The sequence below is a fragment of the Palaemon carinicauda genome, chromosome 12, assembly GCF_036898095.1.
Source record: "Palaemon carinicauda isolate YSFRI2023 chromosome 12, ASM3689809v2, whole genome shotgun sequence".
Taxonomy (NCBI): domain Eukaryota; kingdom Metazoa; phylum Arthropoda; class Malacostraca; order Decapoda; family Palaemonidae; genus Palaemon; species Palaemon carinicauda.
Genome location: NC_090736.1, coordinates 89,355,021 through 89,373,363, shown reverse-complemented (window position 1 = coordinate 89,373,363; position 18,343 = coordinate 89,355,021). Strand labels below are relative to the sequence as shown.

General features: G+C 38.4%; 1 protein-coding gene across 1 annotated transcript in view; it reads left to right on the top strand.

The window, feature by feature from the left end:
* LOC137650943 (cryptochrome-1-like) overlaps window positions 1–11,624 on the top strand; it is a 145,543-nt gene extending 133,919 nt beyond the window's left edge. The window contains exon 5 of the mRNA XM_068384088.1: window positions 11,522–11,624. Within this exon, the coding sequence (XP_068240189.1) occupies window positions 11,522–11,624 (103 nt within the window). The remainder of the gene's footprint in view (window positions 1–11,521) is intronic.
* Window positions 11,625–18,343: the final 6,719 nt, after the last annotated feature.

Below are 18,343 nucleotides of genomic sequence, written 5' to 3'. Positions count from 1 at the left end.
AGCACATTCTCTAGCTAACGACACAGTGTTTCCTTTACTGAGAGTGAAAGCGCACGAAGTTCGAGCGGTAGCGACTTCTCTCGCTTTTCAACACAACTAGTCGCTATCCTCTGTCCTACAAAGTACCCTTTGGGAGGTCTAAATACGTGTTTGCTACACATTATTTGAAATAAATCGAAATAATGTTTGAAGATTGTAAGTTTCTCGGTCCACTTTCGGTAGCTGGCATGGTGTTGGGAGGAACGACATAGGGGGTTGTTCCCTCTGTTAGCCTATGTTTCGCCTTGTACCAAGGTTGGTGAGTTGAAGGGAAGTCTGAAGTGCCGCAAGTGCATAAAAACAATTATAATAGCGCCAACGTATCCCGGCGTGTCGTAAGAGGTGACTAAAAGGGACGGGACGAGGGGCTGGGAACCCCCTCTGCTGTATTATAATCCTGTGAGACACCAAAGAAGTGGAGCTGGCGGGAGAGTGACGAGTGCTCACCGCATTCTAGTTTTGGGGTGTTTGAATGTGCGTGGATGTAGTACTATAGAGAGTAAAAGATGTGAGATTGGAAGTATGTTTAGGAATAGAAGGATGGATATATTGGCTTTGTGTGAGACAAAGATAAAAGGGAAAGGTGAAGTGATGTTTGGTGAAATGTCTGGTAGAGTGTCTGGGATTAAAAGGGGAAGAGCAAGAGAAGGTGTGGCTTTATTGCTGAGTGAATGGATAACAGATAAAGTAGTGGAATGGAAGAAGATATCATCTAGGTTAATGTGGGTAAGGGTTAGGTTGGGTAGGGAATGTTGGGCTTTTGTCCGTGCGTATGGGCCAGGTTGTGAGAAAAGCGGAATGAGTTCTGGAATGAATTAACTAGGTGTGTAGAACGACTGGGTAGAATGAATTATGTAGTTGTGTCAGGATGCACTTCAGTTCAGCGTTTCTGCTTCCCACTTTTCTGAGGCTCCCTTGGGTCAAGCTTGACCCTATGAAACCAAAATCGGGTTAGTGAACAAAAATCAAAGTTTTTACATCATTTCCTTTGCAACAGTGTTGATATTTGTATGTATAGTAATGTATTGTTAGAAACTGTGGGTTGATGGTGTGTCTATCACATGTGTGACATTGATTTTGATCCAGATGTCCTACATTGCCATTTACTGTAGTTAATTTTCCTTGGATTGCTAAATCTGTATATATTGCATTTTTTCAGCTCTGCCAAGCGACAATACTCCTAGGAGTTTTATCAAACCAGCTCATTGCTAATGGAATTAGAGAGTGATCTACATAACCCAAAGTCTGTGAAGTAGTTTTCTTCCAAACACTTCCTTATCATGTGTAAATTGTTTGTTTTCCACGCACTAATGGATTTCCCTCTCATAAATTATAATCCTTGACATGTAAATTATAAGCACCCCTTTCGCTCTTTGATTGCTTATATAACTTGTCAAACCTCTCTTTCTCACTCTCTCTCTCTCTCTCTCTCTCTCTCTCTCTCTCTCTCTCTCTCTCTCTCTCTCTCCTCACAAACATGCACACTTTTTTATTGATTTTCATTGCCAATTCCATCCCCTTTTCTATTGTAGCTTTAGCTCGTAAAATTCCCTTTTTAGATTTTCTCCAGATTAAGCTTAAACTTATATGTTGCCAATTCTTCAACTTTAGCGCTCTCTCTCTCTCTCTCTCTCTCTCTCTCTCTCTCTCTCTCTCTCTCTCTCTCTCTCTCTCTCTCTCTCTCTCTCTCTCTCTCTTAACTTGATTCCTTCCTTTTTATTTATTACCCCTCTTAGCTATAATCAATGCTATTTCTCTTCCTATTATTTAATGTGTTACTTGGGTATATCTTATGCCTATATCTCCACCTCAGACTTGTCATTCTTCCCCTTCCTTTCCACAACATTTTCAAATTACTGTATTTTTTTTTAGTCAAAATGGTAATTCTATAGTTTTAAAGTAAATTTCAAACATTCAGCAACTCATCATTAGAGTGTTATGTAAATCCACGGATAGATAGATAAGTAAATTACATAATGAAATTTACATACCCTTCCCCCTTTTGAGGTGGCAGATTTTGCTATAGGAGTTCTTGTCGTCTAGGGTCATTTTGTTGACAACTGAAGGATAAGGTAGCATAGCTATGTATTTTTGTTCCCCTTGGAATTTGTGATATTTTTCTATATTTCCATGCAGAAATATCACAGTTTATGATAATAGATTTAATTTTTTATCAGAAAGTTTCAAAGTGAAACTATAACATCCAAACATACCTTAAGATTTTACTCCTTATAGAACGGTAGTTTCAATTTCGTTGCTTATTTTCATTCTATGATAATAAGACTTGATTTTATATAAATTCTACACAGTAATTAGTTCATTAGTTCTTAGGGAGTAGGTTGGCCAGGGCACCAGCCACCCATTGAGACACTAGCACTAGAGAGTTATGGGGTCTTTTGACTGGCCAGACAGTACTATATTGGATCCTTCTCTCTGGTTACGGTTCATTTTTCCTTTGCCTACACACTCACCTCACACACCGAATAGTCTGGCCTATTCCTTACATATTCTCCTCTGTCCTCATACACCTGACAACACTGAGATTACCAAGCAATTCTTCTTAATGCACTATGTTCAGTGGCCTCTTTCCACTTTTTTAGGGTAGAAGAGACTCTTTAGCTATGGTAAGCAGCTCTTCTAGGAGAAAGACACTCCAAAATCAAATCATTGTTCTCTAATCTTGGGTAGTGTCATAGCCTCTGTACCATAGTCTTCCACCGTCTTGGGTTAGAGTTCTCTTGCCAGGGGGTAAAATCAGGCACACTGTTTTATCTTATATCTTATTTCTCTTCCTCTTGTTTTGTTAAACTTTTTATAGTTTATAAAGTGATATTTGTTTTAATATTGTTGCTCTTCTTGAAATATTTTATTTTTCCTTGTTTCCTTTCCTCGCTGAGCTACTTTCCCTGTTGGAGCCCCTGGGCTTATAGCATCCTGCTTTTCCAACTAGGGTTGTAGCTTAGCAAGTATTAATAATAATAATAATGATAATAATAATAATAATAATAATAATGATGTAGGGACCCAAAAAATTCATGAAATTTTGACAACTTTCATATGAAATAAAAAACTAACCCTTTTAATCCCATTTAAGATTATGACATCTATAGGTCTGGTCCCCTTTTTGCCTTTACAAACAGTTCCCCACCTGTGCGGGAATGTGTGCCTAATTTGGTTTTATATATATGTACATTTGTATTTTTGATTTTTGTATAAATTTTCTTGCATACTTTTTTAATTTATATGTAATAAATATTTAAAATTTAGATGGATTTTATTCTGATTTTCAGATATTTTCAGCATTCTTTGAAGCATTTTAGGCATAACAAGAATAAAAATTAGTGCACAGGTTTAAAGAATAAACTATTATATTATTGAGGTCATCCCCCACGCACCTAAATTCGTTGGTGAAACCACGAAACCTATCCAGGGTTGAACCTTAGAAGAGATTTAGCTTAATATATTTTACTGTTAAACTGTAGTTCCTCATAGTTGGTGATTTGTAAGTACTTTAGACAGTGGTAGGTTTTCTTTCGAAGGAGGTGCTCAGTTACCATTACCAAAGTTAAATGTCATGAGCAATTAAGAAGCCAGAGCTTAACCTGGGTATTTGGTGATCCTAGACTGGGATTTTGGTCAATGGAAATATAGATTACAGTATTTTGAATATTTTTGAGAGGGTTGCCAGGATCTGGAGTTCAGTGAAGAATTTCTCGTTTTTAATATCATAGTATCTCGGAAAATTGAATGAGTCTATCTTATGAATATTAAAAGTTTAAGGTATCAGAGGAGTAGCTACTTATCTGAAATGCATGTTTAATGAAGCATCAGCAGACACAGTGGAAATGCCCCTCAAATATTTTCATACATTATTTAAAAAAGGTGTAGTTAGCTTTTGGGAATTGTTGATCCTTGGGACCCTTAGTTAGATCTACCCTCTTAATGAGAGAATGCCTTGATGAAGTCATTGAGCTTCAGCACGGCATTTCATTCCCGTGCTGAATCTTGGTGACGGGCAAGAGGGCTCTCGAACTTCGGGAAATTGCTCCCCCAGTTCGAATCTAAATTTCTCTCTTTCATCTTTTTCTTCTGCTTAATATTACTTCGACCTTCTCCTAATTTTATCAAATTTCCTTTCTTTCATCTTGCTGTCCTATCTCTATGATTATTATTTTTCTTAGTTATATATATATATGTAGATGTATGCATATATATATATTTATTTATTTTATTTGTTCATTTATTTTTTTTTATTTTTTTTTTCTATTTTATTTAAATGGCGTGGATATTTCCACATTCGTTATTACTGCCTGCTTAGATGAATGGGAGAAGGGATCACGGTTGGGAGGTATTCGCATTCAAAGCTATATATGAGAGTATTGGATGATCTCAGCCATCCCAAAGATGGTTTGGACCTTTTTGGCGGAACTACTCTCAAGGGTTGGGTCATCGGAATCCAGGGGGATCCAATCCTTGAGGTGGGACTCTTGGCTTTTGGCCGGAAGCCCATCATTACAGATATGGGGAGGATGATTCCATATTACTTTGGTCTCAGTCCTAACAGGCGGGTTTAGCTTACACCTGTGCCTCTATATCTGTTTTGATGCTATCCTTCGGGTAGGGTATGGAGTTGACCATCGGGGAAATATACTCTCATTGTGCCGATAGTGGCGAATGCAAATTTCCTTTCCAACGTATGATACTTTCTTATAATTCTCAAGCAGGTACCCCAACAAAACAACAAAAAACCTGAAAATCCCTCCCTTAAATATGGACCCTTCAAATACTGACTCCCCATCCCCTGGATTTGCTGACTCCCCCCCGGCACTGTTGACGACTTCTGCTACTGAAATTAAGGAAAACTCTGTTGACGACCTTCGAACTAAAAAGGACCACTCTACTGATGTTAAAAAATCTAGCAATTTGGGTAACACAGGGAAACTACGATTCCTTCATGTTTCCCAAATCCCATTAGAGACAAATTATGATGATATATATAGAGCATTTGAGTGCTATGGATTGATAAAGGAAATACGGATGCGACTTGGAGATGAAAAATGGGACTCTTGGATATCTTTTGAAAGTCATGATGAAGCGTTTAATGCCATAAGTAATATTAGTAGTATCAAAATTAACGAATTGAACATCATGGGAGCTCTTTGTGATAAGGTCCCAAAGGAATTGGATGTGTACAAACCTGCTGATTGGTTTGAAAAAGATAGAAATGTACCCATGCCTTCACAGAGAAAACCCAAACCACCTATGTGGCTCTTAGCTGAACCTAAAGGGATAATAGGGAATTATTTTAAGATATGTAAGTTTATCCAAAAAAAAGTAGGAACCATAGCACCTGGAGATATATCTCGTTTTGGGAAGAACAGTTATCTCATCCATGCCAAATCTTCGACTCAGTCTGCAATACTGTCTAACTTACAGACAGGCAGTGATGAAATTACATTGGAAATGAAACCTCATCTAAATTTTAGTTATGGAAGGGGAGTGGTCTTTAATAAGGACCTATACGAATTTACAGAGGAGGAGATACTTTCTATGTGTCCATTAAATGTATGGAAAGTGCATAAGGTTCCTGGAACTTCAATGATTATACTTACTTTCCAGGATGCTGATGTACCTTTCCATATTTTTATTGAAAATGAAAGGATTAAAGTTCGACCTTTCAAACAAAAGCCCCTGCAATGTTTTAATTGTTTTAAATTTGGACACCCATCCAAAGTTTGCAAAAATGGAAAAATGTGTGGTATTTGCTCCAAAACTTATCATGGAGAATGTACACTTGAGGCCAGGTGTTCAAATTGCAATTTGAATCATAAATCAACTGATAGGATATGCGAACTGTATAAGTTGGAGGAAGCTGCCCTAAACAAATCAAGTTTAGAACACATAAGTGTGGGACATGCAAAAAGAATGTTGAATAAATCAACCAGCTATGCAAAGGCCTTAAAATCAAAGGTAAATTTACCACAGGAGACAGCAACCCCACCTAGCACTGCCAGTAATTCTAAGAAAAGAAATACAACCTCTGATGATAAAGTACTGCATGACAAAGTAATCGTATTGCCTTCTGAGGCTTTGCCACAGCGTATTAAAAATGGGTCATTGCCCATTTCTGTACAGCCTTCGTCCCCCATTACTAACATTAGTACTAACCTCTCCCAGGCCATGTCCTTGCCTGATTTGATGGAGATGCCACCTGACACTAAGTTACCAGGTGCACCTGTATTGGGGAAGGTGCAAAAACCTGGTAGCTCAAAACCTACAAATCGGAAAAGAGAGAGACCTCCATCTCTCTCACCCCCTTCCATAAGAAATATCAAAATTACGACGTCAAATAAATATGATGATTTGTCTGTTGATATTTCTGATCTGGAAGTCAATTTAAATAAATCGGAAATTCAAGTGGAGGTCCACCAACCTCCTCAACAATCAGATCAAAAAGACAAAAAGAAAATCATAAATTCTAAACCCAATCTATCAAGACCTTCTTTAATAAAACCACCTAAAAATAGTGTTAGATCAAAAACTGCTAATGGGAAGACTCCATCCAAGGGGTCTACCAAATTATAAACCATAGTTTTTTCCTCCATTTTGCAATGGAATTGTCAGGGTTTAAGGGCCAAATATGAAGAACTTAAGCTCCTTATTCATGAGCATTCCCCCATAATTATTTGTCTACAGGAGAGCAAACTTGATCATAATACCCCATGTCCTCGCGAATACATTAGTTATAGGACACCATATGATCACCAAGTGGGGAGCCATGGCGGAAGTCTCATATACGTTCGTCGAGATGTTCCCCAAGTTTCTCTGTCTATTCGTACACCTCTGCAGGCAGTGGTTGTACAGATCGACATAGGGCGAAAATATACAATTTGTTCTCTGTACTTGCCTCCAAATGATAACATTTTGTATGACAACTTAGTGGAGGTGATTCAACAACTCCCTCAACCTTTTCTTTTACTTGGAGATTTGAATGGTAGACATCCTTTGTGGGGTGATGTTTTAGCAAACACGAGGGGAAATATCATATCATCAATTGTGGAAAATGAAGATGTGGGACTCCTTAATACAGGAGAGCCCACACACTTTCATGTCCAGACAGGTACCTTGTCATGTATTGACCTAGCAATCGTAAGCTCTAATTGCCTAATAGACTTCGATTGGAGAACATTAGATGATTGGCATACTAGTGATCACGCACCAATCATTATAAACACCAACAATGGTCCACCTTTACAGGGATCGCCACGATGGAATCTTGACAAGGCGGACTGGGGTAAATTTCGTGAGCTAAGCGAAATTGAGGGGGATGCAGGACAAGTTGAAAATATCGATGATGCCATAGACTTACTGAATGGAACTCTCCATACAGCAGGAGTCAATTCAATTCCAAAAACAACAGGGTTATTCAAACGACGACCAGTCCCGTGGTGGTCTTCAGAACTAACTGCACTCCACAGAGCCACAAGAAGATCTTTAACACGATTGCGTAGACGCAGAACTGATGAGAATTTAATTATGTACAAGAAATGTAGAGCACAGTTCCGTCGTGCCATGAAAGAAGCAAGGCGCCAGTCATGGATGTCTTTTGTTTCCTCCATTAACAGTAGAACACCACCATCTTCTGTGTGGAGGAAAGTAAAAAAGATAGCTGGCAAATTCACCCCCAACCCACCACCAGTGTTGAAGGTGAATGGCCAGTATGTAACTGAAGCAAAGGAAGTTAGCAATGCCCTGGCTAATCATTTTTCAAATGTATCCAGCAAGTGTGAAGGAGCCCCTGGTCACCAGTATAGGAGCGCTGAAGAAAAGAAAATTTTGAATTTTGCAACAAGAAGGGAAGATTCGTATAATTCTCCTTTCACTGAAAGAGAATTTGATTCCGCACTTGCTCATTGCAACGATACAGCCCCTGGACCCGATGGAATTCCATATGCAATGATTAAACATGTACATTTTAATACAAAGCTATTTATTTTAAGTATAATTAATAGAATATGGCATGATCATAGTTACCCAAGTGTTTGGGAACTAGCCATTATTTTAGCCTTTTTAAAACCCGGTAAAGACAAGTTTTTAGCAGCAAACTATCGTCCTATTGCATTGACATCTTGTTTATGTAAAATCATGGAGAAGATGGTCAATGCAAGGCTGATATGGTACCTTGAAAAGAAAGGTATTTTATCACCGATTCAATGTGGATTCCGAAAAATGCACTCAACGACTGATGTGTTGATACGACTAGAGTCTTCTATTTGTGAAGCCTTTGCTTCCAAACAGCACCATGTTACAGTATTTTTTGACCTTGAAAAGGCATATGATACCACATGGAGATATGGTATACTTAAAACCATTCATGAATTGGGATTGAGAGGAGAGCTGCCACTATTTATTCAGGCATTTCTTTCACGTAGAGTTTTTCAAGTGAGAGTTGGGGAAACACTATCTGATAGTAAGTGCCAGGAAGAAGGAGTTCCTCAGGGTAGTGTGCTGAGTGTAACCCTTTTTGCACTAGCAATTAATGGGATATCCAAAGCCATTCCCCAGGATGTTCTCTCAACATTATTTGTGGATGATCTCTCAATATCATTTGCTGGCACTAGAATGGCAATGGTTGAGAGAAAAATCCAACACTCTATTGATAAAATTATCCAGTGGGCTGACATGAATGGATTTAAGTTCTCGACAAGTAAAACTACCGTTGTCCATTTTTGTCGTATCCGGGGAGTACATCCAGACCCGGATATATACATTAAAGGTCAACGGATACCATGTGCAAGAGAAGCTAAATTTTTAGGTTTGATATTTGATTGTAGGCTGACATGGGTTTCTCACTTAAAAGCATTAAAAGCTAAATGTGTTGAAGCTCTGAATATCTTAAAAGTATTGTCCCATACATCGTGGGGGGCAGACCGCAATACTATTTTAAAATTATACAAGGCCTTGATTTTTTCCAAAATTAGTTATGGTTGTGAGGTATATTCTTCAGCCACCCCAAGCCGGTTAAAAATATTAGACTCGATACATCATGCAGGTATTAGATTGTCTACTGGAGCTTTTAAAACCTCGCCTATCCCAAGTCTCCTTGTTGATGCTGGAGAGTTACCTCTAGACCTATACCGAATGTCTTCCATTCTTCGGTATTGGTTTAGATTGCAAAGACTCCCTAACTCTCTCGCCTTTCAGACTGCAAGCCTTGTAAGACACGCATCATACTTTGAGTTGCACCCAAAATCTCCTCAACCTTATGGCTTTCGGGTGAAACGATTATTAAATAGTCTGGATTTAATTAGAAATAAGGTACTTCCATTCAAGGTATCACCAACGCCTCCATGGAAGTTACCAGAGATATCTTTTTGTAAATATTTTATTGGAGATAAGAAGAATATGTCAGACCTAGAAGCCAGGTCTCTTTTTAATGAACATGTTAGAGAACATAGAGGATCAACTTTTATCTATACTGATGGCTCCAAATCTGATGCTGGCGTTGGATTTGGAGTACATAGTAATGGTTTTAATTGTAGAGGTGCACTTCCTCTGACCGCTTCCATATTTACTGCCGAACTGTATGGCATATTAACCGCTATTGAGAAAATAGCGTTGGAGAAGGAGGGTAATTTTACAATTTTTAGTGATGCAAGGAGTGTCCTTCAAGCTATGGAAGTTTTTAATTCTAATAACCCTTTAGTTTTAAAGATTTTAGAATGGCTTTTCATAATTGGACGGAGAGGTATAACAGTTCAATTTTGTTGGGTTCCAGCACATGTAGGTGTGTCTGGGAATGAGAAGGCAGATTCACTGGCTAAGGAGGCTGCATCAGAGTTGCTGCCAAGAAGGTATCCCATTCCCTGTGATGATTTCTTACCTGACATCAAGAAATTGGTTTGCAATAAATGGCAACAGCAATGGGATAGTCAAGATGGCAATAAAATGCAAGAGATAACAAATGACATATCTCCTTGGAGGTATAATATGATGCCCCGAAAATGGGAGACGTCTCTTTGTCGTCTCCGTATTGGTCACACTCGGTTTACACACGAGTTTTTGCTGAAGGGCCAACACCAACCATATTGTGACGACTGTGTAGTACCTCTAACAGTAAGGCATTTGTTGACCGAATGCCCCAATTATAACAACTTGCGGAATAGATATTTGTTTGAGGCTCGAGGTGAGGGTGGCAGGTTCATCCTTGCCAAGATTCTTGGAAATGATGTGTCCTACCATACAAGTGGCATTTTTAGATTTATTTCAGAAGCAGGTCTTCTGAAAAATATTTAACTTTTATTACATTCAACTTTTATGATTTTAATTGAATACTCTTTTATTTTTTATTTTATTTTATCTTTTATTTTTGTATACATAAATTAAATGTTACCGGCGTCAATGACCTCAGATGTCAGGATGCCTGAAAACTTTGAATCAATCAATCAATCAATTAGTTAGATCTACATTAGTTTTTTTACTTGATCATTTCTACTTTGAAGGATATATTAGTTATCGTAGCTAATATAAGGATTTTGCTGTTTCAAATTTTGGTGGAGTATCTGGAAAGGGATTGGGTTTGGATTTTCACTTCTTATGATATTGTACATAGTTCAGTTATTGGTAGGGTCATGGGTATTATTCTGGCTAATTTTGTTTAAACCAATCACTTCAGAATTGAGGTAGTTCATAAATTGGTCCTAGTACTATAACATGCCTTGAATGATATACAATTATTAAAGATAGAGCAGAGTGAAGCAGAATTTTCTTATATAAAAGTTTAGTTACATGGGTGTAGGTAGGCACTACTATTCCTCAGTAAGGCTCATTAGAATTTACAGTTTTTTAAATAAAATTATTTTGAGGCTTGTCAAGGTTTTGAAGGTTTAAAGCCCTATCAAACAGGGCAGTGCCCCAGAGACGGACTATATATACATATGATCAGCACAAAGCCTCCTATCCACCCAAGCTACGACCAAGGAGGGCCAGGTAATGGCTGCTGATGACTCAGCAGGTAGACCTATAGGCTCCCCCAAAGCCCCCATTTTTAGTTCGACAGCAAAGAAGGACTGACTGTAACAAAAGGAGTTACATTTAACCTGGGTAACACTACACACAAGGGATGTCTACACATATGGAGAAAGGAGAGTTTTCAGGCTATAAAGAATGTGGTTAAATCTCTTTCTTTGGCAAAGGAATAGCAACTTGTTAATTTCATGCTGAATATTATGTATCTTGTGTATATTTTTGGGTAAAGAATTGGTGTTATAAAGAAATATATTTCAAGTGGTTTATTTGTGCTATAAAATTATTTGTTTATGAAAGATGATGTATTCACCAAATAATCAACCCGTTATGTAGGAATTAAAAGGTGCCAAACTTATAATGTTGGAATTGAAAGGTGCTTAACATTATATTTTGAAATTAAGGGTTTTCTATCTTTTTATATTGGATTTAAAATTAACAACAAAATTCCTTTCAGAGATGGATATATATTGCCCAATCAAGTTAATCCTGATCTCCTTGGTCCTCCAATGAGCATGTCAGCTGCACTCAAATTTGGCTGCCTGTCTGTCAGAAAGTAAGTATTTTATATATAAGATCAGAATATATATATATATATATATATATATATATATATATATATATATATATATATATATATATATATATATATATATATATATATATATATATATATGTATATATATATTGTGTATATATGTATCATTATCATCTCCTATGCCTATTGATATAAATGGCCTCGGTTAGATTTCGCAAATCGTCTCTATCTTGAGCTTTTAATTCAATACTCTCCATTCATCATCTCCTACTTCACTCTTGATAGTCCTCAGCCATGTAGCCCTGGGTCTTCCAACTCTTCTAGTGCCTTGTGGAACCCAGCGGAACATTTGGTGAACTAATCTCTCTCTGGGAGTGCGGAGAGTGTACCCAAACTATCGCCATCTACCCCTCATCATGATTTCATCCACATATGGCACTTAAGTAATCTCTTATAATTTCATTTCTATTCCTGTCCTGCCATTTAACTCCCAATATCCTCCTGACGGCTTTGTTCTCAAATCTACTAAATCTATTGGAGATTGTTTCATTGTCAAACCTTGACTCATGTCCATAGAGTAACACCGATCTCACTAAACTGATATATAGTCTGATTTTTATTCTATTTCAGGCAATATGATTTCTCTATCGTGTGATATTTCATGCATTCTGGTAAGCAAGCATTGCAAATCCTGTGGTGTTCTGCTAACAAGGACATCATCATCAGCATACTCTAGGTTTGCTAAATTCCTATCAACAATCCAGTCTAATACTTCTCCACCAAGTCCGACTGTTCCACTCATTACAAAATCCATGAGGAGGATAAACAACATAGGTGACAACATTTTCCCTTGTAGTACTCCGCTGTTCACTGGAAATTCATTTGGTAAGACTCCATTAACATTAACTTTGCACTTGCTATGCTCATGGACAGACTTAATGAAATTTACATATTTACAAGGCATTTCATAATAACATAGGACTCTCCACAAAATTGGTCGGTGCACGCTATCAAAGGATTTTTCATAATCCACAAAGGCCATCAAAAGTGGATTTCTATATTCTACGCATTGGTGTACATCATGTCTCAAAAGGAAAATTTGGACAGTGCAACTTCTACCTTTTCTAAATCCTGCTTGTTCATCTCTCAGCTTTTCACCAATCTCTCTCTCCAGTCTCTTCAGAATAAGCATTCGTTATATTTTCAAAACAATTGACGTAAGTGTGATGCCCCTGCAATTATTGCAATCAGTTAGGTCTCCTTTTTTTTACCATTATCACCCACACTCCTAATGCCCATTCATCAAGTTCTACAAAATGATCTTGTATGTAGTCTGGGAGTTACTTCATTTTCGGCCAGTATCATCTTGGCAGTTATTCCATCGTATCCACAGGCTTTCCATCTCTTTGCTGTTTTGAGGATAGCTTCAACTTCAAACACACTGAATTCATTCATGGGCACATCAAGGTCTTCATCAGCTTCAGGTATATCAATTAAATTATTCCCTTCATACCTCCTATTCATGAACTCACTTTAAGTGTTCCATCCAAAATTGTCTTTCTTCATCTTCTGATTTTATAATAGATTCTTATCGCTTTGATAGGTTTATGCTGCTTTTTTGCTCCTGTCGAGAATTCATTAATAATTCTATGAGCAATTCTTACACCATAACCACTAACTGAATTCATAGCTTTGTCAGCCTCATCCGCTTTACTATCTAAATAATTTCTACAGTCTTTCCTGGCCTTTCTTTTGACCTCACTATAAATACTGGAATGCTTAGTATCCTCTCTCTCTCTCTCTCTCTCTCTCTCTCTCTCTCTCTCTCTCTCTCTCTCTCTCTCTCTCTCTCTCTCTCTCTCTCTCTCTCTAAATATATATATACAGTACTGTATATCTATATATATAATATATATATATATATATATATATATATATATATATATATATATATATATATATATATATATATATATATATATATATATACATACACAGTGAGCCCTCGCTACTTCGCGGTTCGACCATCACGGATTCACCACTTCGCGGATTTTTTTCATAACCCATATATATAAACATATCGCGGATTTTCCGGAAATTTCGAAAATACTGCGATATATGAAGACTCCAAATACGATATTTCGTTACCTGTAATTCCATTAATACTGTAATTAGTAATATCTGCTCTTATTGATGGTTCATTGCATTACATATGACATATAATTCAGTACAGAAAGAAATAAAACACGAAAAGAGAATGTGATCATACGATAATTCAGTACGTATACAGTACGTAGTAAAATTAAATCGAACATGAAACGCAAATCAGATGCAGTCATACCGTATTAGAATGGTGTAAGGCTGCTGATGGCTACTACTGTACTACAAATGTAATGGATGTGCATCTTTTCCATGAATTTTTTGTATGTATACGTACGTAGTACTGCATCCAATAATATTTTTTGTTGCAAAAATCACATCTCGAATAAGCGTACATATCCTACAACAAAACACACGTAAAATAGCGTACGTAAAGCTGTACTGTATACGTAGGGTACCTTGAATTGGTAACTACTACGTAGCATATAAGACGGATTGTGATTGGTTCAAGCGCTGATAGATGACGAATCAGAACCCAAGTTTTGTAATTTAGCCTGTGATTTTGACCGCTTCTCCAACCTCCAGCATCTTTTCGCGGCCACTTCGTTTGCCGCTCTCTCGCCGTGTAGATGCTGCTACGTTATTGTGAACTTTAATCTGTGCTGTGCGTGACTGTTTTAAGTTGAACTTTTTGTTGAACTTTATGTTTAACCCCTACTGTACAACGGCTCCCAAGCGTTCTGCTTCTGCTAAGGCTGGTAGTGAGCCTAAACGCCACCGAAAGATGATGACGATTGCTGAGAAGTTGACGCTTCTCGATATGTTAAAAGAAGGCAGATGTTAGGCGGCCGCAGCCCGCCATTTTGGAGTGAACGAATCCACCGTTCGCTACATCAAGAAGGACGAGGCGAACATTAGAAAGACGGCTACCATCACCTGTAGCAGATCAGCGAAGCGAGTCGTTACCACACGTAATAAAACGATCGTACGCATGGAAGGTGCTTTAGCAATGTGGATCGCCGACTGCCGGAAGAAGAACATAGCCTTGGATACGAACACCATCCGATCCAAGGCTTTGAGCTTGTATGAGAATTTTGCGGCAAAGAAACCTCAAGACGACGATGGCGACCATGCTGAAGAAGAAGATGATGTAGATGAACCTCAACCAGGGACATCCACTGATTCCCAGCCTCAGAAACAACGTTTTTCCGCCAGCAAAGGAGGGTTCGCAAAGTTTCAGAAACGCTTCGGCCTGAAAAGCGTTTCCCTGCATGGCGAGGCTGCTTCCGCTGACACTGCCGCTGCTGAAACTTACGCGAACGAGACGTTCAAGAACATTATCGCTGAAGGTGGATACAAGCCGGAACAAGTGTTTAATATGGATAAGACCGGCTTGTTTTGGAAGAGAATGCCGTCGCGAACTTTCCTGTTTAAAGAAGAAGCCAAAGCCTCTTGCTTTAAAGCGTTCAAAGATCGCGTAACCCTCGTGATGTGTGGTAATGCTGCTGGATTTTTGCTAAAGCCGGGGCTTATTTACAAGTCGAAAAATCCTCGCGCTTTGAAAAATAAAAATAAGAATCTCCTTCCTGTGTACTGGGTGCATAATCCAAAAGCATGGATTACGAAGATGCTGACCTCCAACTGGTTCTACCAGTGTTTTATCCTGCAAGTCAGTAAATATCTCTTAGAAGGGCTTGCCATTTAAGATACTTCTCCTTATGGATAACGCTGGTGGACAAGCAACTGACCTGTCGCATGAGGGCATTCAGGTTGAGTTCCTGCCACCCAACACCACGTCATTAATTCAACCGATGGACCACGGGGTTATTAGGGCGTTCAAGGCCCTCTACACGAAGAATACCTTGGCGGACCTCTTTGCGTGTATGGATGCTGCCCAAGAAGATGAAGATGAAAATTTCAATTTGAAAGCGTACTGGCGGAAGTACACAATAGCCGCGTGCCTGCAGAACATTCAGAAGGCACTGCAAGAAATGAAACCTGCAACCATTAATGCGAGCTGGAAGAAGTTGTGGCCCCAGATTGTTTACGATGACGAGGGATTTACACCGTCTGAAATTCAACACTCTGCAATAGGCAAATCTGTGCAGTTGGCTGCGATAATTGGAGGTGACGGGTTTGGCGACATGACGACTGAAGACGTCGACGAGTTGTTGGATTGCCATTCCCAGCCGCTAACTGACGCACACCTAGAAGACCTGACGAAATCGGCCAGTGAAGAAGACAGTGAAACGCAGGAAGAGACCCAAGAAAATGTCGAAGAAACGGGCTTAACATTAGAACGGCTTGCCAAGTTCTGCAACCATGCGAAGGAGTTGAAAGAAATGTCGCAAGAGTGGGACGAGGATATGGTTCGGTCTATGCAATTCTGCAACAAGATCGATGACGACATGACTCCCTACAGGATGCTCTTCGAGCGAAAAAAGAAGCAGCGGCAGCAACTTCCGATCACAATGTTCTTCCAGCCTCGCAAAAAAGAGCCAGTTCCTCCTGCTACTACGCCTTCAGAAGAAATTGAAGAGGTGTCCTAGGAAGAAGTTGAAGAGGTGTCCCAGGAAAAGACACCTCCGTCTGAAGAGACGTAAAATACTATCATTGGCTGCACAGTAGAAGACATCATCAGCTTCATCATCATCATTTCTACTGTGCAGCAAATTCATCGCCATCATCATTTTCTTCAACTTCTTTCGTGGTGAGTACAGTAACAATCTTTATTTTTTACTTTAATATTCTAACATTTTAATATTTGTGCCTGTTTTAGTTTAGTATGCATAAAGTTAAAGGGAAGGTTTTAAAAGTCTGAATATACATGTTGTAACCTATCATATTTTTTGTTCCTAAAATTTACATTTACTGTACGTACGTAAAACAACTCTCTCTCTCTCTCTCTCTCTCTCTCTCTCTCTCTCTCTCTCTCTCTCTCTCTCTCTCTCTCTCTCTCTCTCTCTCGTAAATTTTTTTCCTGCTTTGCTACGTACAGTATGTACTGTATGATTTTATATAGATACGGTAAATAATATTTGTAATAACATATTTTCTAAAAGCTTTTACTGTAATATCATTATTTATCACTTTCATCATGCGCGTTAAATGCCTTCGTTTGTTTACTGAGCGTGGTTGTTTACTGAGCGTACTTTATGACGCCGTTGTTTCAAGCGGCGTCATAAAGAAAAACATTTCATTTGGAAGTCCTAAGAAAAATTAAGTAAAACATTGGTAATAACAAAATCAACATACTGTACTGAATAATCAATATAATCGATGCAAAAACTAACCTATACACAGATGTGTAAATGCGTTTGTTTCTTCATTATGATCAGAGATAAACGTAAACAAAACATTGGTTGCCATTTTTTATCGTGCTTTTTGGCTTGTTTAGGAAACGCATGATATAAAATCGCCTTTTATATTTGTGCCTGTTTTAGTTTAGGGTACTGTAGTACATGCATTAAGTGTTCTGTACATTAATGGGTAGTTTGTTAACAGTACTACGTACAAGGGAAGATTTTAAAAGTCTGAATATACATGTTAAATAAATACGTAAATATGGTGTCACTACTTCGCGGATTTTCACCTATCGCGGTCGGGTCTGGAACCTATCTACCGCGATAAACGAGGGCTCACTGTATATATATATATATATATATATATATATATATATATATATATATATATATATATATATATATATATATATATATATGTATGTATATATATATATATATATATATATATATATATATATATATATATATATATATCATCATCATCCCCTCCTACGCCTATTGACGCAAAGGGCCTTGCCATCGGTTAGATTTTGCTAGTCATCTCATGTAGGTCTGGGTCTTCCAACTCTTCTAGTGCCTTCATTGAGCCCAGTTAAACATTTGGTGAACTAATCTCTCTTTGGGAGTGCAAAGAGCATGACAAAACCATTTCCATCCACCACTCACCATGATCTCGTCCACATACGAGTAATCTCTCTTAATGATTCATTTTTGGGCTCAAGCCATGGCGTCCTGATGGAAGGTTCCTTTTTGGTAGCTTCCTTGGGTATATAACTACTAAGATATTCCCAGAGAATTTAACCACAGGTTATCACAGAATTCTAACTTCTGGAGCGAGTATCCTAAAGGTTTCCCTTTAAGACATCGTATATCAACAGGGGACGCATATATTAACGCGCCACATAGCTATCTGTACCCCATACAGAGTTAACACTTCGATATGGAGGGACGGAGAATAGCTGGGGAGCCGTTCCACAGCTAATCTCGTCCGTGGCTACTTTTGGTACTCGAGATGTAAACAAACGGGCGCCATTGCTAAATGACGTCACGTCCGTCCTCATCCTTCGTTTAGTAGCTTGCCTTACTAGTCGGACTTTTCCCTGTGCGTACTTTATCGACTTGCATCTTAGCCATGTCTCTACCCTCGGCCTCACCTTCTTCTGGAAAGTTGAGTACAAGGTTCCAGTATTGTTTAAATAAGCTCTGACCGTAAAGTAACTTTTACTTTTCGAAATATTTGATGTTTTGTGGCAGAGCTGTGCCTCGACCGGACCCGCCATTTTATGGCGTCGCTGTTGTTTTGCATACCTTATTTAGCTAGCCTCAACAGCGTTTT